This window comes from Rhinolophus ferrumequinum, chromosome 10, assembly GCF_004115265.2.
Source record: "Rhinolophus ferrumequinum isolate MPI-CBG mRhiFer1 chromosome 10, mRhiFer1_v1.p, whole genome shotgun sequence".
NCBI lineage: Eukaryota > Metazoa > Chordata > Mammalia > Chiroptera > Rhinolophidae > Rhinolophus > Rhinolophus ferrumequinum.
This window is the reverse complement of record NC_046293.1, coordinates 13127526-13152878: the sequence shown is the minus strand read 5'-3', so window position 1 is coordinate 13152878 and position 25353 is coordinate 13127526. Positions and strand designations below refer to the sequence as shown.

The 25353-nt window shown below is 43.8% G+C and overlaps 1 protein-coding gene and 1 pseudogene across 3 annotated transcripts; one reads left to right on the top strand and one right to left on the bottom strand.

The window, feature by feature from the left end:
• Positions 1-627: 627 nt before the first annotated feature.
• On the bottom strand, positions 628-24678 carry PRDM4 (PR/SET domain 4). Of its 3 annotated transcripts, XM_033117526.1 has the most exons (12): positions 24405-24550; positions 23957-24223; positions 20543-20676; positions 18713-18898; positions 15711-16505; positions 11772-11921; positions 10638-10756; positions 8722-8807; positions 8006-8133; positions 7063-7377; positions 5788-5956; positions 628-2288 (listed from the first exon to the last, which is right to left on the bottom strand). In XM_033117526.1, exons 2-12 carry the CDS (start codon positions 23965-23967, stop codon positions 1976-1978), a joined length of 2406 nt encoding a protein of 801 aa, XP_032973417.1. In that variant the 5' UTR covers positions 23968-24223; positions 24405-24550; the 3' UTR covers positions 628-1975. The 3 variants fall into 3 exon arrangements, with proteins under 3 accessions (XP_032973417.1, XP_032973416.1, XP_032973415.1); XM_033117524.1 differs by lacking the exons at positions 628-2288; positions 24405-24550 and adding an exon at positions 24555-24678 and having other exon boundaries at positions 5767-5956; XM_033117525.1 differs by lacking the exons at positions 628-2288; positions 23957-24223; positions 24405-24550 and adding an exon at positions 23592-23609 and having other exon boundaries at positions 5766-5956.
• Positions 9685-10486, top strand: LOC117028670 (40S ribosomal protein S6-like; annotated as a pseudogene).
• Positions 24679-25353: the final 675 nt, after the last annotated feature.

Genomic DNA, 25353 nt, shown 5'->3' with positions numbered 1-25353 from the left:
AGGTGAAAAACAGGAGACAGTGGTAAATAGGCAATAACAGCTCCACAGCTAGTCTCACTTCACTCTTCCAGGCTTTGCTTTGTTTTGGTTTTGGCCCTTTTGACATTAGGCTCACGTTAGGCAGAATTTCAACCAGCACTGGGAAATGAATTTAACCCCACAGCAGCTACTGAGATAAAGGGGGAGGGGAAACTTGTGGTTCTGGCACCAGTGGTTTCCTGGGAGCAGGGCTGATTTGCCACGAGGATACCTTTGGCAAAAGGCTGAGCTCGGAGCTGGCCCATCCCCACCAGAGCTGCCCTGACCTGACAGGGGCTTCATGACCCGGTGTCGGCAGCCACCCCCCCACCCGCCACCACCTCACCTCCTCTCTCCACTGTCCACCGGCCAGTTCTCCAAAGAGGCAGCAGAGGGCAGACGAACTGGAAACAGGACGCAGTTTATCTAAGCACTGTATGCAGATGCGTATTTGAATATGATCTCAAAACTGTAATACTTAGGAAATGCTTTCTCCACTTCTAACCTTAAAAAATCTCAAGTTGTACCAGAGTTTTCCCTAAAAGACTCATTCCTCTCCTACAAAATGAGATTACAAGAATCCTGTATTTTTAAAAAAGTTTTTATTTTAATCCTTCCTAGAGGAATACAGATTTGAATGAAATACATTCATTCCATAAATACATTAGCAGCAAAACCTTCCCAGCAGTCCTTGCTCTCCAGCCCGGAGGGCGTGCTTCGGCATAGGAGCACGATTATATTATCAACCGTCAACCTAAGGTCGCATCTGCTTCCTGCTGAGAGCAGGGTATGCATGGGGGACACCAGGTGAGAGCAGAGGGAGGGAGGAAGCAACTAAGCCGGGACCCTGCAAACACACCCGTGTGACCAGTAAGCCTTCTACTTTCCAAATCCTTTGGCATCCACCATGCTTAACTGCTGAGGTCCTCCACCAGACGAGGAAGGCCTAACCTTGCAAATGCACCAATGGATTTGGAGTCATCTGTCATCTGACTTGGCAGCATTTTAACAGTGTCTTGATCCTTTTCATAGGGTAAGCCAGATATAAAGGGTCATTGCCTCCTCCCTTCCGTGGGCCAAGGTACCCCTTTGCCAGCAGCTGAGTGCACGTGTGCTTGTCGTCAGATGACCCAGCAGGCATTATTTGACTCTCCACCTCCAGCTTCCCTTGGTCTAGGGGCTGGAAGCTTTACTGGAGACAGATACGTCTAAACCTACAAAGATCTCTAAGGAACCGCCATCAGGGGCCAAACCCTGGCTTCCATCAAAGCTAGTTTCTTGGACAGCTGCCCGGGAATCGCTCCTTTTCTTCTCTCCATCACTGCCCATTGCCTGGCTGCTGCTGTTTGATCTGCCCCCGAGGCACCTGGGAAATTCTGGGGAAGCAAGATCTACCCTAAACTCCCAAGTAGAGATTAAGGCAGGTGGTGCTTTAAACTTGTTAGCTGCGGTCAAAGGACGGAGCTTACACGGCCGTGTTCTGATCTGCACTGAGATGAGTGGAAGTCACAGCTGCACAGAAAACACCAGAACAATCAGCAACCGGGACGACTGTGAGGCAGGGACCAAGTTCAGATGCTAAATCACAGGACAAGGGAATGATGGGATAATTTAAAGGAAATCTGGTTTGTTTGGGTAGCTTCTCTCATCTTAGAGGGCAGCTTTGACTCGGACAGTAAAGCAACAGGCAGATTATCATGTAGAGAACAGACCTTAAACGTTGACACTCCTCTCCTGACACATCACTTAAAAATAGGACATGTGCCCTTGTTCCCCATTTGTGTTAAAGTGTTTTCTTTAGGATGCCCCTCTGTAAGTGCTTTATCCATCCCATTCAGTCTGTTTTGACTGTTGGCTGAAAGGAAATCAGAAACCATTTTATAGAAAAACCATTGTAGTGGATAACTGGTTACGTGTGTTTTTCCCTTTTGCCTTTTCCATCCAAAACAGCTGGCTTTTATTTATGTGCAGAGAGAGACTCGTCTGCTGAATACACAGCACTGTTCATCCGACAGTCTTCTGTCCCCAGGGGGTCTGTCAGCTCTTCCTCTTCTGACTCATCCTCTTCTTCCTCCTCTTGTGCTGAGGAACTGGAGGTGGGCCCTTTGCAGGTTTTCAGGTGACGGGTGAGATGATATTTGGTTAAATAAGCCTTTGTGCATTTTTCACAGACATAATCCCGTTTTCCTTCGTGTGAATTGAGATGTTTCTTTAAGTGATTTGTTCTCAAGAACAGCTTATGACACTTGGGACACTTGATCTGGCGTTCTCTAGGAGGAACATGAGAAAAAACATTTGATTTGGGGTCACACATGACAACTGAGGCACAGGCTTATCCTCCCCAACCTCAGGCCTCTGTCAGAGAAGCTCCATCCATCTAGAATCAGACTTTTTTATAGGAGATATATCCTACAGACGAGTCATAAAACACTTGTATAGTTTAAACAGCATAGATGGACTTTGCTAAATGGAATCATACTGTATTTTTTGCGTTTTGCTTCTTTCACTCGATAGTATTTGTGAAATTCATCCAAGTTGCTCCAAGTGTCAGTGGTTTGTCCCCTTCCACTGCTGTACACTACTGACAAACACACACCTTATGTGTGGTACTGGGTCTGTCTGTTGTTAATGGGTATTTTGGTGGTTTCCAGTTTTTTATCGCCACAGGCAAGGCTGCTCTTAACAATCCTCTACTTGTAAGGTGGTTCACATACGCACGGGTTTCTCTAGGGCACACGTGTACACTCAGGAGCTGTCTAGTTGGATTAAAGAGTAAGCATATTCAGCTCTGAGATAACACTAAGCTGTTTTACAGTATGGTTCTATCAATATACATATCCATCAGCAGCCATCTGACAGTTCCTGTGGCCCACTTTCTCATCAACAAATGGAAGATTCAAATTTGAAAACGTTTGCCAGCTGGCAGGCCCGTGAGTCTACCTCACTCGGGTGTTAACAGTAGCCCCTACAACAAAAATACCCAGCTCAAAACGTCGTTAGCATCAAGGTTTGAGTAACCCTGGCCTAGACATTTTGGAGCTGAAAAGAACCTTAGAAATCATATAGACTAGGCATTTTTAAACTCTTCTTCGAGCGGCTGAACCCTATGTCTTAATGAAGCCCAGTATATGAAACGGGTAAAAGGGGGTCAAATCCCTGAGGGAGTGGTGAGGCGCAGTGGGAGGCTCCGAAGGCTGGCGTCCTTAGCGTTTCCACCACCTTCTCCAAGCAGGAGACCCAGCCTTCATGGAACTTACATCCTAGTGGAGGAGTTACACCATAAACAAATACAGTAAATATAGAGCGAGATATCAGATAGTAATAAGTACTATGAAAAAAAAAGAAGCCAGGTAAGAGTGAAGGAAGGCCATTCTGAGGAGATGACGGCATTTGAGCAGAAACCTGAATGAAGTGAGGGAGGGAGACAGGAAGCTATCCAGTAGGAGAAGTTTCTAGACAGAGGAGACACAGTACAAAGGCCCTGAGCCTGGAGTGCGTGTACTATGCTGTAGTAGCAGCAAGAAGAGGGCCAGGGTGGCTAACGCAGAATATGAGGAGAAACGTGATAAAAGATGAAATGGCAGAGGTCACCGAGTACCTTTACCACTTCATGAAGGGGCTTCTGGGCTCTGTTAAAGACCTTTTAGGTCAAGTATGACGGCACGCCCACTGGACAATTCTAAGTGGAGATGGGCACATCCTTCCTTCCGTTTTACTGGATCGCTCTAGTCGCTGTGGACAGAGTATGGACAGAATGCGGGGTTTGTGTGCACAGGCCTGGGAACGCGTGAGGCAAGAAGAGCCGACACAGCAAGGTCACCCGGGACGTGCTCCCTACGAAAGGTGCTGGTGGTCTGGACAAGGGAAGACGTGAAGGAAGGAAAGGATGGAAGGCTGAGGGCGGGACGACGCGAAGGTGCTTGGCTCGAGTCCCTGGGATGAATGGTGATGCCACTTACTGAGCTGGTGAACGTGGGGACAGTCAAGTTCAGAGAGGTCGTGTGAAGAGCTGAGTTATGGACACATCAGGTTTGAGCTGCCTCGCAAACATCCAGCACTCAGACGCAGACGGAATTAGATACGGAAGGCTGGAGGTATACATCACACAGACGGCATCTACAGGCACGGGACTAAGGGGATGACCTGGGGACTAAGGAGGAAAACGCACCTGCCTCATGCCTGACAGGCTCAGGGGAACCCTGTGGGAGAGGAACTCCCACGCCTGCATTTGGCTTTAGGGCTGCAGCTGTTTTCTAATCAGGTAAACAGAATGAACTGCAATACTATTACATCCATTTTGAAATTCCTAAAAGTGAAAATACAAACACCTGAAATTTTTCCCAATGATCTTTATAGGAAGCCTAAAGTCTCATTCAAATATACTGTAAGTGGATAGTTTTCTTTTATGAATGACTTACACTAGCTAAAAGTCTTGATAGTTCAAAAACTTCTTTCTATCCCATGGGAGTTTGGCAAAGAGGCGTATTATACCAGGCATGCCAAAAAAAAATGTATACAAGTGGACACTGGTCAACGTTGCTCAAGCAGCAGTTTGCCGTAATCAGAAGTGTCTGGACGCTGATGGTAACCTCTCTGAAGTGTCTGGACGCTGATTACAACCACCTCTTGTAATTGCAGAAGTCAAACATAACTTGTATTCATCTTTTGTTAGGGTATATATTGAGTATTACAATTTTAATAGTTTTCCTTTCTTAAAACATGTATGCATTTTTTTGGCACCCTCTGTATTTCATCACACTGACAAAGGGTCCAGATCCACATTTAAGAGAACTGTTTTCATTGGTCAGTACCTGATAAAGCCCATTCTCAACCCAAATGGAGAGAAAGCTACAAAACTAATCTCAAAATATTTATATCGCATTATGCTGTGAAATGGTGACAAAGAAAAAGTACAAATTTAGGCATCACTTGAAAGAGAAAGTCAAGATCAAAGAAGAGAGTGACTCTATTAAAACCTGAACAGATCTTATCTGGAATGCTGTGTTCACTTCTGGGTACCAAAGTTGAAACTGGGTGGTAAGAGGAAAAGTTGCAGAAATTATGGACATTTGACCTGATGAAAGTAAGATTTAAAGAGACCACGACAATGATCGTAAGTTTGAAAGGCTGTCAAGGTAAAGAAATATTAAACTTATGTGTATGATTCCAGAGGGCAGATGTAGAATAAATGGACAGAGGCTGGTACAAGCTCGATGCAAGCAAAACTTCTCCTCAAAACTGAATCAGTTATGTGGTGTTCAAGAAGAAATACTATACTTGCCAGAGATACTGTAGAAACAAGTCTTGCATTTGGAAGAATTCAGTTGTTCTCAACTCTGGCTGGACATCAGAGTCGTTTGGGAAGCTTTTTTAAAAAACCAAGGCCAGGGCTCTCCCTTTGACCAACTAAGTTAGAATCCCTGGAGGTGGGGCCCTGGCACCAAGTGCTGTTTTTTCCATTTCCCAGGTGATTATCATGGCAGTGTTATGTGTCAAATGTTGTCCCGTCCCCCAAATTTGTTAAGTTAAATATTTTGTTTTGAAAATATGAATAAAAGTAACAACAGAGAGAAGTGAAAATTTTAAAATAAGAAAGCAAGCAACCAAGTGAAATCTTCCAGGATAAAACCCAAACCTCCGGCTTCTGACCTGTCGCTCCGCGGACACGGGAGGCACCCAGCAGGGCGCCAGGGCAGGAGACAGCCGGTCAGCCAGCACCTGCCAGCCCCACCTCAACACCTGGGGACCAGCTGGCGTGCGGTGACTTACTGCGTGTGGGTGAGCACGTGCTGCTTCAGGTCCTGCCTCCGCATGAACAACTTGCCGCAGTAATCACACTTGAGGTTCTTCTCGCCGGTGTGGATAACCATGTGTGACTCCAGGTGAGCCTTCTGGGTGAAAGACTTGTCACACAAAGTACACCGGTAGTTCTTCTGACCTGCACATTATAAGCGATCACACTGTGCATCGTGCAGCCACTAGCAGCTCAGTATGAGCAGGCACACGTACAGGGATGAGGCAGAGGCAGGAATAAAACAGAACCTGATGGTAGGTGGGACTTCACCTTCTAGGGCTGTCTACTGAGAACCACTCACAGCCACACAACTTAGCTTCTGCAACTGAAGCTAGTGAAGCCAGTAAATCTAACCTACTTCTAGGACTGCTTACCTAAAACATTTATTTATTTACTTACTTACTTATAGCGGGCACAATATAAAATCTGAAAAGTCACTTATAATCCTAGCACCCAACCTAACTCAATTATATTCGAAATAAATAAATAAATAAATAAACCTCAGGAGTTCTAGTACTTTTCTATAAGCAAACATATTTTTACAACCTACACTGACCTCATAAACCAGGGATGAAATAAAATTCTTAAGACCGCAGAAAGAAGATGACTCTATGTCAGGGGCTGGCAAACCTTTTCTTAAAGGCTAGTCAGTATTTTAAGCTTTGTGGGACATACAGTTTCTGTTGTGACTACTCGGTCGTAACGCAAAGGGATGAGGAAGAATTTTACTTTCAAAGAGAACAAATGACCCAGCTAAGAAAACTAAAACTTCATCAGGCGTTTTGTAGTATGCATGAAAAAAATAAGTGCCAAAAGAAAGGGGTTCGTTTGCATGGAATTTAGAAGATGAGTTTAGAAACTCAACATATTTGGCAGCGTTTACTGAGCCATATTCCCAGGCAAGAAACTGGCTCTGGCTGGTGACCAAGAGGGAACTCTAAGGGGAGGCTCCGGCTATTTCCAGAGAATTCCCTTTGCTTTAAGTCCAAACAGATGGATCAGCTTCCTGCTTGTTAGCTGCATTTCCCCAGCTGCATTCAAAGTATGGCGGGGGCACCCGGAAAGTGGAGCACCTCGTAACTACTCTCTCTGAGGAAGCAGTGATCCCAGCAAGCCTTACCACCCAGGGAAGTCCTGCTGATAGCCCGCTGGATTCATCCTCTAACATCTTATCTCACCTCTCCCTGAAGACTCTTCACCGCTGCAATTGCTGTTGCAAAATTTCATGTTGATGGTCCAAGCTCACTTACCGGTGTGTATCTTGAGGTGGGTGCGCAGGTTGCTGGGATCACTGAAAGCCTTACTGCAGAAGTCACACTTGTGGGGCTTCATCCCCATGTGGCCCATGAAGTGGACATGAAGTTTGGAAGGAGAGATGAAAGCCTGAGGGCACATGGAACACTTCCACTTCCTTTCTTTGCTGTGGCCGGACCCATGGCTGCCGCTGTGGCCCTGGCTGGGCACATGGTTATGGATGTGGCTGGCCAGGTGGGCCTTGAACTCTGCGTAAGAACTGCACTCCTTGCCGCAGTTACACAGGTGTACATCTGGGTGTTCGGGAGCACCTTGAAAGAAAAATTACTCAATGTCTCCTGATACTTAAATTTTAACGCTTGTTCTTGATATCAACAATTGTTGCTCATAATTCTCCCTTCTACCAAAATTTCCAGCTTGCCTACTACCCATAAGACTACAATGTCTTGTTCAACGCTCTATTCCAGCACCTCGAATAGTGCCAGGCACAGAAGAAGCACTCAGTAAAAAGTGGACTACAAGGCAGGTTTCCTGGGCAAGAAACCTAAGTGCAGCACACATTTAACCTCATGTGTCATCATGACACCGTGCAAAGAAAAACCTACAGCGTTAAATCAATTCCAGGAGTTTTGCTGTCCTTTACGAACTTAAATTGCAATGGTACTGGCTCAACAAGCAGCCTCAGGAACTTCAAATTCCCCAAATCAAAGTCCCAACACAAAAGCTATGAATGAATACTGCTTGGTCCATAACGGTCACAGATTTGTGAAAAACCTCACAGATTTTAACACGTCTAACATAGGGGTAATGCCCTTTTATATAGACAAAGGTGTGTGATTTGTTTCAGCAGATGTTTAAATCATTACCAAAACTTTACTTCCGGTCCTTGGTGTTTTCACTACGCTAGATTTATGACAAACAAATCTTACGTTCACTTACCAATCTGCTGAGCATAATCCCGGCTGTAATAAAAAAGCAGTTCGTTTTCAGGAGGAATATCTTGTGAGGTGCAGAAATAAATTTTTCCATCATGGGGATAAGCCACCAAATTCTGCTCTTCCCGGTTCCTAAGTTATCATATTTAATAGATCAAAAACGTATTAATTTTGAAATATTTACCAAATACATCATATCCCTTTGGCAAAATCCTGTATGATATAATGACTTCTCTGGGTCATTTTTCTAATTGCCTATCCTACCTATTATGAAAGACGTGTATAGAAACAGAATTCTTCAGTTCATCAGTTTATTGCCCTTTACAGTCAGAAACACTAGAGTCTATTATATAAGAAAAGTAAATTAAGTCTTAAAAAACAATATGACAAAGACACAGAGAGAGATAGTTGAAGAAGAATTAACTACAATTGATAGCCAATATAGAGAGAAGGTATCCACCTGCAAATGCAAAGGTAACAGTATTGTTCCTTACTGCATTGGTAAACTGAAGAAACTGTTCATTAAGAAAGCATGGTTTCTTGTGTTTTGATTTACAATTATGCTTAGTCAACAACTACTGGAGTGAAGAAGGTGAAAAGCCTTAGGCCTTAAAGTATGTGCAGATGTCAGTATAATTTGTATTCTCCAGCTATTTCCTGTTACATCAAGTTTCCTACTGAAAAACATCTGAAGCCTAACAATTTCAAGACTACGCTTACCTGGCTTTGCGCACAAACATCATCCAGTTACATTCATTTTCGTCAGTTGTAATGATGCAGAATTCTAGGACACCGTTGTGGTATATCTGCCAACAGAAGGCAAACATACACATCAAATGAACTGATAAAAAGTGCTACTAAATTTAGGCTAGCAATTGCTTTTACTTGGCATTAGGTACCAGCTTTCCTAGTCAGTGAAAATACACGGCAGCCTTCTTACAATCTGTCATTTCACCAGTCCCCCTATTTCTGGCAATCCCATAAAGACCTTCAGAGACCTACACTCAACGTTCAGTGCTTAGAATGACATTGTTCTTGATGAATCACATTTTGGCTTGACTGGAAAAGACAAAAAACTAGTCTACTTGTTTTTATCACACCCCACATGGTGCCACTGAATGACCGAATGGACAGTAAGGCCAGAGAACCATCTCTTCTCATTCTTTTTTAACGGACTTAGCATTCTTCTAGGTTCCCTTTTGGATACCAAAATTAAAAGTCCCCAGTGCCAGTGGCATCTTACCTTTCCAATGATCACAAGACCCGTTTCCCCTCATGTCACTTTTGAAAGCGTCACACTCCCAATCTACTGACTAAGATCTATAGGAACATGTCACAGGAATCGCTGTTATGTCAATACCTTGTATTTCTAGCCACTCCCATTAGAAAACCAGAGAATCATCTCACCTTCTAACTCTAGAATTGTTCCCTATGATAAATATTTCAGGAATGTTTTGGCTGATTATAAAATAAGGCTTTCATCATATAAACAAAGCCAATAGCCTCAGCTGCCACAAGTTTAAAAGCAGAATCATTTGATTATCTAATGAAATGGAGACTAAAACATTTATCCTCTATATTCTATAGCTGGTGTTTTGCTATGCAATGTATATAACTTGGCTATCAAGAACAGAAAGTCAGGCTCTTTTTCGTGGCGCCTCGGAGGCCGTCGGCTGCTTCAGGATGAAGGTGAACATCTCTTTCCCAGACACTGGCTGCCAGAAACTCATTGAAGTGGACGATGAACGCAAACTTCGTACGTTTTATGAGAAGCATGTGGCCACAGAAGTTGCTGCTGATGCTCTGGGTGAAGAATGGAAGGGTTATGTGGTTCGAATCAGTGGTGGGAACGACAAACAAGGTTTCCCCATGAAGCAGGGTGTCTTGACCCATGGCCGTGTCCGCCTGCTCCTGCGTAAGGGGCATTCCTGTTATAGACCAAGGAGGACTGGAGAAAGAAAGCGCAAATCGGTTCGGGGTTGCATTGTGGATGCCAATCTGAGTGTTCTCAACTTGGTCATTGTAAAACAAGGGGAGAAAGATATTCCTGGTCTCACTGATACTACTGTGCCTCGTCGCCTGGGGCCCAAAAGAGCTAGCAGAATTCGCACTTTTCAATCTCTCTAAAGATGATGTCCGCCAGTATGTTGTGAGAAAGCCCCTAAACAAAGAAGGTAAGAAACCTAGAACCAAAGCACCCAAGATTCAGCGTCTTGTTACTCCACGAGTCCTGCAACACAAACGTTGGCGTATTGCTCTGAAGAAACAGTGTACTAAGAAAAATAAGGAAGAGGCTGCAGAATATGCTAAACTTTTGGCCAAGAGAATGAAGGAGGCCAAAGAAAAACGCCAGGAACAGATTGCCAAGAGACGCAGGCTGTCTTCTCTGAGAGCTTCTACCTCTAAGTCTGAGTCCAGTCAAAAATGAGATTTTCTAAGAGTAACAAATAAATGAGATCAGACATCAAAAAAAAAAAAAAAAAAAGAACAGAAAGTCAGTAATATTAAGTAACTGACAGGTGAAAGGTGAATGGCCCTGTGTGAGTTGTGGCTAATTTTGACTTTTACATCACTTGTAACTACCTCATTAGAATAAAAACGTCCAAAAGTCACACACAAGTTTCATAAACACTGACCTTCCAGATATGGCTCACTGCCTTGTCTGTCCATTCTGCTACCTCCATGGAGTGACTCTGCTGGCCAATAAGAGGCCCAAAGCAAGTCCGCACAGGAATGGTTTCTCCAGCCCACACGCCTGTCAGCGGAAGGACACTGATCAGCCACACAATCAATGGTTTAAACATCTCAGACGATACAAAAGAGAGGAGCTAAGTCCACGCAAAGAATCTTATTTTCAGTGAACCCAAGAACTACTGAGAATCCAGCACTTCTGAGACATATCTAAGTCTTATAGGCATATCCTGTAAATATGGAAAATGTCATGAACAGATTACAGGGAGCTCAGAAGAAACACGCACAGTAAGAAATGGCGTCAGAAATTCCTGAACCCAGATTTATATACTAGGAATCAAAGCGTATCTCTCCAAATATGTTATTTTGGATTTAATACATTAAAAAGACCAGAGAACATTATTCTATTATAAAAATATAAAGCAACTACTACAAAATAAATCAAACTTTTAAAATCGTTTGTGCTTCAAGCACTGCTCTATTATTACCTAAGTTGTTTCATGTTTTCAACTGACATCATGCCCAAGCTACAACTCAAAGAATAATGAACTTTGATTCACATTTTCAAAGAAATTGCGCAATACTTCAAAAACCATGTTAAATTCAAATATGGGTAAGCCTACTCAGGCAGTCTGCATTCCTTATTCATTTTCCCAAAGGAGTATTAGACAATTTACAAACATTCGATCTAAGTATCTTTTGCAATAAATGGTTGTCAGGGTGAATTTTCCACATTTCTATGAAAGAAACAAAGTTTCAAAGAGTGTTTTGTCATGGTAATTGTTAGTGGATGCTATAGCTGAAAATAAAAGTCAAGTCTTCAAAGACTGGGGCCAGGATTCTCTCCTCTATTCAATTCTGACTCTAAGAAAGGGGAACCTTCCCAACAAAGTTTTCAACTTGATTCATTCCTATCTCCAAGGACCGAGATGAAGATTCCCTAAAAGGATACATCTTCAGCCATAAATTGACTTTGGGGTCAACCAAACAGTCAGTAAATTATACACATCCACTTTTACAACTCGACCCTACAAAGAAAGAAGAGAATAGATGGGGTTTTATGGTCCCACGGTTCTTACCAACTTCTGCTCCCACAATTGACTGGCGGAGAACAAGCTGCTTTGGGAGAGAAAGTCTCGCTCTGCTCTCTATTGGCGTGTCAGGAACAAAAGTCACTGGTCCGTGGTCAGGGCAGTCTGAGGGATAGGCTCGGTCACAGAGGGTGCACCCTGCAGGCAGAAAATATGAGAAACATAAATGGGGTTAGTTCAAGCAGGCTGCATTGCCACCCACTTTTTAGTAAACGCTAATTACTAAAATGTAGTAAGAAGCAAGGGTCTAGTAGAAATTAACCAAAGAACTACTTTCTTACACTAAAATATACCACATATATATACATACACTCTTATATTTTTCAGCAAGATCTGATTTTTTTCCCTTTGGATCCAACAGGACAGTCTCCTATTCAGTGCACAAGGGAGAGACTGATCACAAAACTAACACTACATTACCTCATCCCGACGCACTGCCTTCCATCTACTTTAAATCATCCCCAGATTACGTGTAACACCCAATACAATGTAAACAGCTATTATACTGTATTGCTCAGGGATCAACTTCCTGAGATTTTTTTTTTCCGAATATTTTCGACCTGCAGTTGGTTGAATCAGCAGATTGCAGAACCCCCCATGGATATGGAGGGCCGACTGTACAGCATTCCTTACGTAGATACATAAGTAATACCTTTAGATAGGATGTTCTAAAGTCCAAAATTAGATTCCAGTTCTACTAAACTCTAAGAGGAAACTGAGCCAAAATGCTGTCAGTCATGTAAAGCCAAAACAGAGAGGACATCACAGGACCACGCTACACGCTGTTCTCTTTTGCTTTGCTACAAACAGACTGCTCAGCCAGATTCTGAGGACAGATACTTATACACACAAAAATGTGCAACCTGTTCTTTGGAGCAGCAGGTAGAATATATTCTTGCAGGTGTATCTGCTTAACATTCTTCATTTCTTACTGTTCATACGGTCTTTCTTTATGCATTGTCGGAAGCGGTGCTTCCTTCACATACTGTTCTCTACGCTTAGTGTAACTTCACTATTACAAGCTCCATAAACCTTTTGCTCTCCTTTTACTTTTCTTTCTCTATGTTGTAGTTCATGCCTCGATTAGCCAATGAATGAGTTCAAACTTCCCAAATTTGTTCACAAAATAGGTGAAATATGTAAACCTTAGAAACTACAGCCACCTAAGCGTCTCTTTTTCCTAAGCAATTTGTTAAAATTTCTACTTATACGGCATAAGATATCAGTGTTTTCATATTTAGCCAAAACAGTAATAACATATTACTTCTTCAACTACTACTTGGTTAAAACTTCTTTGAATATCACATTAGAGATCCCCTACCTTCACTGAGAACTGATTCTTAACAAGAAGGGGAATTACCTCCAAATAAGGAGATTCAGATTTCAGACAACAAAAATGCTCAGTTTTCGCTAAAGATATACAAATAGCCAAAAAGTACATGTAAAGATGTTCAACATCATCAGTCATCGGGGAAATGCGACTCAAAACCACAGTGAGATGCCACTTCACACCCACTAGGATGGCTATAAAAAAACAGAAAGGAAGTAAGCGCTGGTAAAGATGGGGAGAAACTGGAACCCTCACACTGAAGCTGGGGATGTAAACTGGTACAGCCACTTGGAAAAACAGTCTGGCAATTCCTCAAAAAGTGCAACACAGAGCAATTTTCCTCCTCAATATTTATCCAAGAGAATGTAAAACGCATGTTCATACAAAAACTTGCATGTGAATGTTTCATGGCAGCATAGTTTACAACAGCCACAGGGGGAATCAACCCAAATGCCCACAAACGCTAAGTGGGTAAGATGTGCTCCACCCACACAGTGGAGTATTTTTTAGCCATAAAAAGAATGATGTCCTGACGTGTGCCACACATGAATGGGCCATGACAGCATGCGTTATGCTAAGAGGAAGAAGCCAGACACAGAAAGCCACACACTGGGTGATTCCACTTAGAGGAAACGTCCAGGACAGGCAGTTCCACAGAGACAGAAAGTACTGGTTGCCTGAGCCTGGGGTAACACGGAGGGACTGATGAGTGGCTGCGAACGGGGTTTCTTTACAGGGTGATAAAAATACTTTGCAAATAGACAGTGGTGACAGTTGCACAATCTTGGCAATTTACTAAAAACCACTAAATTGTACACTTTAAAACGTACGTGAGAATTATACCTGTTTTTGAAAACACAACTAAAAGCAAGAGGTTCTGCTTGCCCACTTAAAAAGGATCAACAGGTTGATTTAGGCCACCTCTTATCTTCTGCTAAATTCATGAGCCTACATTACATTCCCAGATTAAACTATTCGAAAATTATAAATTTGAGACTTAGAAGGTTAACACAACAGGGTCTCCCGTCGCTGGGCTTCTGTCGCCCCGGAAGCTTCCTCCCACTTTCCCGACCGTCCTGTCCGGTCTCCTTTGGAAGCCCTTCGTCTGCGGCTGCTTCTATCCCCAGGCCTCCACACTCCACCCCCTTCCTAGCTGATCTGCCCCCACTTCCACGGCCACGATTAACGCTGAGGATCCCTAAACATTTCCAGCCAGATCTCTGAGCTCCAGATACCTCTACTATCTTATAGACACTAACATCAACATGTCTAAAACTCAGCATCACTCCTCAAAAAAGTAACCTATCCCTCCTCCGCCATTCATCATCCTAAGGAACGGCACCACTGGCCACCCGGTTTCTCCCGCCGAAAGCCAGGGTCTTCTCCTTAACACTTCACTCCAGCTCCAGCCACTCAACAAGCTCCACTGAGTTCTCGTAAATATCCTGCACTTTTCCTCATCCTTGTTACCTCTACCTAGGTTGGAACATCATCACCTTTCACTTAAATGATGGCATCACCTTCCTTCCCTGTCTACTTGCCTCTACTGAACTAGTTATCCTCACGTGACGTCAGAACCTCCCACCGCTGCTCTGGCCCCTACTTCTCTTTCATCACATACCCCACCCCCCACCCCCATTTTATGCTTTGGTAATTCTGAACCACTCGTGCTTCTTTTAGTTCGAGGCACTTAAGGCGAGCCAACTTCTGTCTGGGACGTTGTTCTTCCTGATCCTCAAGGGCCAACATCTTTCTTGCCCTGCAGGACAGTGCTAACATGTATGTTCCCCCCCCCCCCGACCAAGTGTCCCCTGCCCCTTCCAAGCCCTGGTTCGACTCTCCCCCTCCGCAGGCTCCTTTGGCGCCTTGCACTTCATCCCCCCTTTGCACTTATCACACCTGTACTGCAACAGCCTGCCGCTCGCCTATGCTTCCCCTCACCCTGCAAGCTCCTTAAAGGCACGTGGTCTCTTGTAGACCGTTTTCTCCCCGGCATCGAACACAGAGGCTGCCGTGTAATAAGCACTCAGCATGTTTCCCGCATGAATGACGCATGCAGTGACACCAAAACAAATGACCGTTTTTATATTGCTTTTGGTTATTGTTGCCCCATAAAAAGAACTTTACATGCCCAACTATGGCGATTTATATGCGTTCTGAGCAAACACAAAACTGCATCTGTATCCACCTACACTTCTTCATGGGGACAAAAAAAAAGTATACATAATCAATGTTGTCATATGTTGAAAAAGCACAAGGCATCCCATAGAGAATACCTTATTAAAGTTTATTCCTATAATTAACTTTCTATTTGTGAAACCTTGGGAAACACCTTACATATGACTGAGACAAGCTTATCTATAAAATGACGGTTTCCGTTCTTCAGGGGGATGCTGAAGGGACCAGTGAAATGTCTGTATGTCATTCGGCTAACTTGAAGCAAAGGGCACCACATTCATATAAAGGACACTACAAAGGCACATTCCAAAGCCCCTTTACTTTCTATACTCCCGTAACACCTGATAGTGACTGAGCCTGATAGGGATGATGGCCCTTTCTACAAAAATTTCCAAAAGAAAAAGGCTAAGCACACTCACAAGTTGTAAACAGGGTTGCCATATTTTCCTTGTTTGAGTTGGAGTCTTCCATTTGCAGCGAAGGTGGTACAAAAGAAAGACTGTCTGACGATACATCTACATGACCTGTCCCCATAGCAACCTCCTGGGTGATGGAGGACACAGCCACAGGTTCTAGGCTTAGGCCAACTTCATGGAGGGAAACCGATTCTAGGGAGGCGAGGTTGTGTGAGGTAGAGAGTGCCACGCTTACAGAGTTGGTGCTCATGGCCACGGTGTGGATGGAGTCACTGAGGGCCCCGTCAGACATCCCGTTGACCCGACTTGCAATGTGGTCCGTCTCCATGACCACAGGCAGCTCCAGGCCGTTCCCATGAATAGGTATCACACCACCGTGTCCCACAGCGTCTGCGGCAAGGTTGTTGCTCACCGAATCCACCGACAGAGGTTCGTGACTTCTGGAGCCATTTGGGATCTGAGAATGCTCGCCTGCAACACCATCCATTGTAAGCTCCTCCGCCATTCCATCGGTAGAGATGGGGCTGGTAACCCGGGAGACGCTCTCCATAGTGATTGTGGTGTCCAAGGCCACCTCGTGGCCATCACTGGGATGGAGACTCTGGGCACCATGAGTGTTCACAGAGCGAGAGTCTATTGAAACAATGCCTGGTTCCAGTCCAACGTTTCCACTGGGCTGATAAGGATCCAGTGCTGAAGGGTTACTGGCGATAGATAATGCTGTGTTACCGTCGACGTTGATGGAGTTGGGGTGGATGTACTGAGGCGGCGGCCTGTCAGCTAAATACGACAAAATGCCTGAGGAGAGGAAAAGAGGAGAGAACGGGCTGTCAAACAGAAAGTTCCACAAGCTAGAAACTATTTTCCTTCCAAATGTAACTAAATCAAAATCATCTCTGAACTACTTCTGTGGTTTAATCAATACACATACATACTTCATCAATAGCAACATATACATACCATAATTCAGTTGTTCCTGTGAAATCGTAAAAAATAACTATGTTCTTTTGAAATCACTGAACATTAATCATTTAAATGCTGCCTTTAACATAGACATGTTTGGAATTCCTGAGTCCTAAGATGCTGAAATGTGCTCTGCAAGAGTTGAAAGGTAAAATGATTTAAAAGTAGATCTTCCATGTGAAAAATAAAAGTTGATTAAATATAACTTTTAACTTATTAAACACACTAGGCTCTATTCAAAATAATCACAATTGCACTTGTTTTATTAAAACAGAAAGGAATATTTGAATACTCATGCTTGTGAGGATGTGTGAAATGGCACTTCCTGCATTACCAGGAGAGGACTGTAAATTACTAAAACCTCTTTGAAAAGTATACATATTAAGAACCTCGGGCCGGCCCGGTGGCTCGGGCGGTTAGAGCTCCATGCTCCTAACTCCGAAGGCTGCCGGTTCGATTCCCACATGGGCCAGTGGGCTCTCAACCACAAGGTTGCCAGTTCAACTCCTCGAGTCCCGCAAGGGATGGTGGGCTCCGCCCCTGCAACTAAGATTGAACCCGGTACCTTGAGCCTGAGTTGCCTCCCAAATGGCTCAGGTGGTTGGAGCGCCGGCTCTCAACTACAAGGTTGCCAGTTCGATTCCTCGAGTCCCACAAGGGATGGTGGGCAGCACCCCTGCAACTAAGATTGAACACGGCACCTTGAGCTGAGCTTCCGCTGAGCTCCCAGATGGCTCAGTTGGTTGGAGCGCATCCTCTCAACCACAAGGTTGCCGGTTCGACTCCCACAAGTGATGGTGGGCTGCGCCCCCTGCAACTAGCAACGGCAACTGGACCTGGAGCTGAGCTGCGCTCTCCACAACTAAGACTGAAAGGACAACAACTTGAAGCTGCACGGCACCCTCCACAACAAAAACAAAGACTGAAGGCACAACAACTTGACTTGGAGGAAAAAAAAAAAAGTCCTGGAAGTACACACTGTTCCCCAATAAAGCCCTTGTTCCTCCTCCCCCCCAAAAAAAAGAACCTCAAAAACGTTCATATATTCCTTCTTGCACAAGAATTTCCACTTAATGTAATCCTAAATGCATTCTGTAAATATTACACATAAAAATGTTCATGTAATGGTAATAAAAAAAAATGGAAAAATCAAACCGTCCGACAATAAAGACTGATAGTAAACTATGGAATATCCATTCAGTAGAATGTAATATTATCATTAAAAAGCGTGATTCTGAAAGCCATGTAGCAGTCGGGGAAAATAACTACCCTGTTTCCCCGAAAATAAGACCTAGCCAGACAATCAGCTCGAATGTGTCTTTTGGAGCAAAAATTAATGTAAGACCAGTCTTATAGTATACTATGTAAGACCCGGTCTTATTTTACTGTAAGATCAGGTCTTATATTAATTTCTGCTCCAAAAGATGCAGTAGAGCTGATTGTCCAGCAGGTCTTATTTTGGGGGAAACACAGTATGTAAAAATAGAGAAATTTATTAAGTGAAAAAAGTAAGGACAGACAATTGTATAAAAAGTATAATCTTAATTAATAAAAACAGCAAAATCTATAAACCAAAGACAGGAAGGAAGTACACCAAAAATATGGACGATGGTACTACGAGAGGTTCCCCTCCCTATTTGCTTAATTGTATGAAATGAGCATATAACACTTTATATCAGAATAACAATTCAATAAACTTTAATTGATAATAAATGACAACACTGTAGCAGGACGAGTAACAGGGAGAAATTACAATTGCAGAGTTAAAAAAATTTAAACCAAGGGGACGCTGGAGAAAGGAGAAAAACTACTTAAGTGCCATTAGGAAATTAAGCTTAGTCACACTGCTATAGTAATAACGCATTAGCTGTGCATTCTAAGAGGAAAAGGACATAAATATAAACAACTTTTTTCCCACCTAGAAATTAATATCTAATAATGACAAACAGAAAACAGTGTTATTCAAGTCTTCAAGCACTGAGGTCAGGAGTCAGCCCCATTCTTTCTTCTCACTTCCCGGAGAACTACCATGTACTACTTACCAGGTAGGATGGTTCGGAAGTAACTGCTCTCCAGGTGGGGGTAAGGTGGTGGAGGTAGGGTGTAGTTTCTTTCAGGTAACCCGCACATCACGCCTCGATCCCCGATCCCCATTGGGAGCATCAGAGACAAAGCAGAAGGCAGAGAGCTCAGGGAGGGACCCAGGTTTGGAATTGCCACTGGCAGGCCTATAAAACAAAATGTTTTTCTCAATTAAAAGAAAATAAGGATGTAACAATTCTGTCTATAATCACGGGCTAAACTCTTAGACAGGTTTTTGCTAACGGGCAAGAATCTCACTTAGCAACGCTTGACATCCCCAGATAGGGAGTGCTGTGCAGATATCACAAACAGGTCCTAAAGTTAGTTCTCAGGTTAGTTTTAAAATGCCACACTGATCCTCCAGTTGTCTGTACTGCTCTTAAGTACCAAACATTTAATTACAATTAAAAATCTAGTTTGAATACAATTTGAGAAAACAAATTATACAGAGATTAAAAGGATGAGAAGAAACATACACGAGTTCACAAGAATGGTCTGAGTTGTGATATTAGAGGTTTTTACATATTTTGTTTTTCCCATTTTATCTGGTGAGAATGTTTCACTTTTAAAAATTCACAGATATGCTTCTACTTGGAAAATAATCTAATTTCAAGTTAGAGGTAAAACTGTGTGTGTGTGTGTGTGTCTGTGTGTGTGTGTGTACTTTTATACAATCTTTTGCATATATGCTGTACTTCATGATTAAAAAAATATAACCCTTAGCTTATATCTACCTTGGATTATATCCATCTGCAAAATGTCGAAGTGACTCTTACTGTGCCTAATTATCATAATGAATACTCACCAACTTAGGCAATACTGATTTGCATTATTTTTACCAGTGGCAATATTTTTAAATAGGTTTTTCCTCCTTAACAAGAGTGTCCACTAAAAGAAATGCCTAAGAAGACATAATCAAATGGATTAACAACTAATAAATTAAAAAAAAAAAATTTTTATGGACACTTAGAGGAATGTAGAGAGACCTTAGTTTAGATGAAACTTATTTAACTGCTGCATTTTAGTAATTAAGCAAGTAATTCTCTACAGAGAACTATTTAAATAACTTATAGATTTAAATACTCTTAAACATTAACTCTTATTTTGATAAAGGTCCAAATACATTACAATGCCGCAGAGCCTTAAGAATCACTAGCTTACCATTTTAAGAATCAAGAGCTTGTTTCTTTTCCATTTCAATAGAAAAAAGAAAATTAAGCTAGGCAGATAAAGGAGGTTCTAAAAGTATAGTGATGGGGCAATGAGCTTCTCCTCTATCGTTCTCCCAGGTATTGAGGCTCGTGGGCAGTTCCACGCAGGAGATCCATCTCTGGTGACTCCTTTCCCCATAATTCTAGGCTGGGAGCATTTGCAGTTGTTGCCAGTTTCAGATGCAATAGAAAATAAAGCTGGATTTCTCATGCTTTCAGGGAATAGTTATTCAACTTTGATCCTCTGCCGTTAACCCAGGAACAGAGTGCCAAGAGTAGGAACCAGATAAATGGGTAATCTTAGACAAAATGCCAAGTCAATTATAGCTCGAGACAAAAGGCCACCACCTGAAGCAGAGGACTAAGAAAAAACCGCTACTCTTATCCACTGGAACTCCAGTACTCTGCAGAAATGTCTTCTTCCACTGTGCTACCCCAGGTGTGAGTGGGGCCGCCACTCACACCTGCTTGGCGTCTCCCTTCCACTCTTGTCCCTTGACTCTGAGCCTGTCTAGGCTCATTTGAGAATTGATAAAGCAGTTAAGTGTTGAAATTCAGTTGCTCTCCCTTACCACTCACCTGGGGCAGGGATGGCATTGTGAGTGGGTGAGGCAGCCAACCCCAGGTGACTCCCTGAGACTGGCAAGGCATTGCTCACAGAGGATGCAGTCAGCTGCTCCATCCCCACTGGGCTCAGGTTCATTTCATTCATCCTAAGGAAGAGTACACATAACTAGTTATGCAAACGATTACCTCAGTAACTCCATTTAAGGTACTAAAGAACCTAAAACAATGGGGGTGGGGAAATGGGACTTAACCATCCTTTCCTTTTGTGCTCACAGCTCTCTGAGATAGTGTCATCTTCTTTCTATTGATGAGGAAACTGGGATTCAGAGACAGTAACTCAGTCAATGTCACACAGCAGAAATAGGATTTAATTCGGGGGTGCCTTTTTCCAAATGCTGTGCACGCTATCCAAAGTTTGCAATCCTTAGAGCACATTGGCAATGAGGGTTGGTTTGTTTGTTTAAATCACCCAAGTTTTTCCTTTCACAATATTTGTTTTCTCCAATTGGCTTATTATTTTGAACCAGGACTTTTATAGGCAGTTTTGTTAACCTGATCAAAAAACATTTGCTAGTCCTTACCAGGAGTTAAAGTGATACTGGGTCTCAGTTTGATTCTCAATGGTGTGAAGAAGCACCGTATTTTCTCATGGCTCAGTATTTTATTAAAATTGTATATCAACTCTTCAATAATTAATCATCTTAATATCTTCCACATATCGAGGTTCGTTACATAAGTTTTGCCAGATTCTACTTCGTGTCTCTCACCAAGTCATCAAAATAAGGTAAATAAGGAAACTGAGGCTCAAAAAGAGTATGCCATATGCCCCCAATCACACAGCACTTAAGTGGAAGCGCACACATACAGATCATGCTGCAAAATACTGCCAAAAAGTTGTTCAATACACCAGTTGTTTTTTACCAACAGACCATTTGGGGCAGGCTGAAGAATCTGAGAATCACCTTTTCTATGCCGTCTATCTTGCATTACCATTCATGACGTCGTAAGAGTAATACTGATTTGAACAAGATGTTATTGGAGGGTGTTCTCAGCATTAGTTCCTGGATCAGAATTCACAGACGGCCGTAGTATACACATTATACTTTCAAGAGGCTAGCCAACAGGCTAGTTAAGGGAGGTCACTAACACCCTCCAGTCCTTACAAGGAATATCACGGTACCGTACATTCTTCTGTGTGTGCCTGTATGTATACCTGGGAGGGGTGAACAAGGGGAGGAGGACTCAAATGCATCTACATATTCCTTAGCCATGAAAGCAAATCTAAACAGGTTTTTAATTCTGAACAATGGCAGTACCAGCTATCAACCAACCTGAAAATAACAGCTAACACTTATTACTCCCTTACTATATGTATTAGATTCAGGGCTAAGTAATTGACATGTAATTTTCTCACCTAATCGTAAACTACTGTAAGGTGTATATTATTCTTAATCCCATTTTAGAAATGAGGAAAATGCAAGACAGAGACATGAAGAAACTTAACCTAAGGTTTCCTAACTAGTAAGTCGCAGAGTTGGGATTTAAATCAGGTCTGCCTAACTTAATAAAACCAAGCTCTTAACTACAATTAGAGAAAGACAATTACAGTAAAAGGACCATTTTGCCTTTTACACAATTCCGATACATTCGATCTGTATTTATATAGTGGGGTATGCTTCAAGTCCCGTACAGACCTGTTCCTGCGTTATTCTATACCCTCAGGCTTCCACCGTATCCCTGGCCATGCATCTCATGAAACTAAGCTCCCAGACATTAATGAAGTATACAGGGCTGACTGAATACAGTATCCTGTATAGAGCAGGCACTCTGAAATGATGGAGCTCAGATGGAGCAATGCAAGCTCAGCCGTACTAGAAAGATAACTAGAAGCACAGGACAAATTAGGTACATCTGATGAAGGACAGTAATTACGTTATCAAACAATGCAAAAAAAAAAAAAAAACCCCAAAAAACAATAACAACAAAACACCTCATAGCCTAAGGAAACCACAGCTAGCTCAGTATTGCAAGTTTCTGGGCTTGGGTTGGTTTCAAACAGACTTTTTCTGTAACTTTTTATAGCTACAAACAGACTGTTTACTTAAAACTCTGCAATTACTGAAGGAGTAATGACCTTCAACAAATTGGTTACACTAATTTTTTAAAGTACAATTAAAAGTCTGTGGCTTCAAATCCCATTCTGAAAATTCCTGAATATTAATAATCTGTGTACCAATCGAGATAAAAATCAAAATGGTGTTTCTAGGTTGACTTTTCAAACCAGTTTAAGCCAGAGTTTAATGTGAAAGGCTCAGCAGATTTCAGCTGTTGTGAGTCACTAAAATGTCATGACCTCAGCAGCCATAAACCAAAGGTAACTAGCTAGTCTCCCAGAGAGAAAGCAAAGGAAGGGAATTTACAGCATCACCCTCATAAAAGGGAATTTACAGCATCACCCTCATAAAACTCTCACTGTAAACTACAATTCTTTTGTTGTTGTTTTTTTCCCCCCCAATCTAGTTGTGAAGGGCACAGCTCACTGGCCCATGTGGGAATCGAACTGGAGACATGGGTGTTATAAGCGCTGCACTCTGCCCAACTGAGCCAACCGGCCACCCCAGTGCACTCTATCCTATCTACCTTTCTCAAATGGGATCTAGGAAGCAATCCTGGGAGAGGGGCCAGAAATCAAGATACCAAGCTCTCTCTTCTCCCCCATTCATTCCTCATAAAATTATTCCCCTCATACTTCTGCAGCTAATGTGTGTGTGTTTCTAACTAACCTATGTATGAACCATCTGCCAGTTCTTGGACTTACAACTTTACTTAGACTGACATATAAAAAACTAACTGAAACGTAGTCATTTTGCAAAATGCAATAGTTACAGTAATTTCAATGAAGTTGCTTTATCTTCTGTATCCTAAACATACAGCCTATGAAAGGATCCTAAAAGACCAGCCAAATGTAACTTTCTGTATTGTACTGGCATGGTACCAAAAAGTAGCAAACTTTAAACAGCATGAAGCCCGCAGAATTAAGAACTTAATTTCTCCACCTTACCCTCCAGACAGACGGTAACCAGCAAAATTCAAGGTGATGCATGGAAAATTCAAGGAGCTCTGGAACCCAGATAAAGATATTATTAAACGCTCAAATAACTCAAAGGCATAGGATAAAGGTGACAACGAGCCAACAATTGATGAATGGCTACTTAGAACAATTATGCAAATCTGGAGTAAAGTAGGTTGAATGCGAGTATACTCAGCATTAGTTTCTGGAATTCTTGTTCCCTTTGAGACACAAATCGACTTGCAAATCACACCTGTAACCTACCCAAAGGTACCAAAAACAAAGGCTCTCTGAACTCTCAAGTGCCACATGTTTTCCAAAGACGTCACCAGCGTTGAACCCAGCTCACTACTTACCTGTGATGCATCTGCTTGGGGCCAAGGGTCAGAGGAAAAAGCACACGGGTGGCGGGGAACCGGCATCAGGGTTTGCGTTCCAGGGTCACGTGCTACCGCATCTTGCTTATAACCTCTGCACAAAAGCGGCCACTCGTCCCCGGGGCCGTCCGGGGCCGCCCAACTTCTCCCGAGGGCCGGCGGCCACGCACCCCGCCGCGAGATGGGACATGCCGGGGGACCCCCGTGGCTTCTCCTCCAGGAGCTTCGGGAGGGGGGCTGCTCGACCTGGGGGGAGGGCAAGGGCCGTCACCAAAACACAGGGAGGATGCAAGCCCCGTCACCTCGCGGCCGGAGAGCCCAGGCCAGCCGACACCGCCTCCCAAGGGCGGCCAACTCGCCCGCCCGCCAGCATGGGACCCGCAGGCCGCCACCGCCCTCGCCCCGCCCCGGCCCACGCGCAGCCCACCTGTCGGCCGCGCGGGGGGCGCGCGCGCCAGCCCCACCGCTTTGTTCCTCATCCGGGCAGAGGTCGCCTTAGGGCCCTCCCCGCCCGCTCGACCCCCGCGCCCCAGGGGCCGATCGCCTAACGCTTCCCGCCCGGCCCAACCCGCCGCACCCTCCGAGGCGCGTTTCCGGCTCCTCAGCCACTCGCGGCACCCGCCGCTCCTCCCCTCGTGCGTGCGCCCCTCCCCGCCGCGGCCCGCAAACAGCACCCGCGCGCCGGCTCGCCCCTCCGCCCGCCGAGCCCCTTCCGCGCGTGCGCACCGTGGGGACCCAGGCGGCAGCCGGGCGGGGCGGGCCGCGTCTCAGTCCAGCAGGATCGAGTGGAGCGCCGAGCGATCGACCTGGTTGCTAGGCAACCAGGGCGGATGTGCACGCAGGGAGTGGGTTCTGTGTCCCTTAAAGACCCCAGACTCGGGGTTTCAGCCTTCAAGGTATTCGCGCATTAGGGAAGCGCGGGCCCACGCAAGCCCATAAGATTCGAAACAAGGGACTTAGCCCAGAAATGGCAGTGTTGGAATTGGGATTGTAGCCCCCGTATTTTTCACGTATTACACCTGTAGGGTGCCCAGTTTCCCTGCTTCAAGTCATTAACGGTGGTGGTGAGATTTTGTACAAATTTCTTTCCCCTTCTTTCTTTGCCCTTCTTTCCCTACTGCATGCTAGGCACTGTGTGCTAAGCCCTAGGAATAATACTGAGATCGTTTTAAAGGAAAATGGTTCCAAATTCCTGAGGATTGGTCATTGAAACTACAACACACTGCCTGGTAGCTTCCACACACCAGCAGAACAGCGGAGACCCAGGACTTCCTTTCGTTCACAAGACATTTCTTGAGTTACATCTCAAACACAGGGATACAAAATAAGACCCATGTTCTGACCTTCAACAGTTAGCAGTCTAGTGGGGACTGGTG

What these genes read in the sequence shown, in the direction of transcription:
- PRDM4 (XM_033117526.1), bottom strand. An exon ending in CAATGCCATCCCTGCCCCAG is followed by an intron (nt 18,899 to 20,542) that starts GTGAGTGGTAAG and finishes TTTGTTTTATAG; the next exon opens with GCCTGCCAGTGGCAATTCCA. An exon ending in GGATTATGCTCAGCAGATTG is followed by an intron (nt 7,378 to 8,005) that starts GTAAGTGAACGT and finishes TTTTCTTTCAAG; the next exon opens with GTGCTCCCGAACACCCAGAT.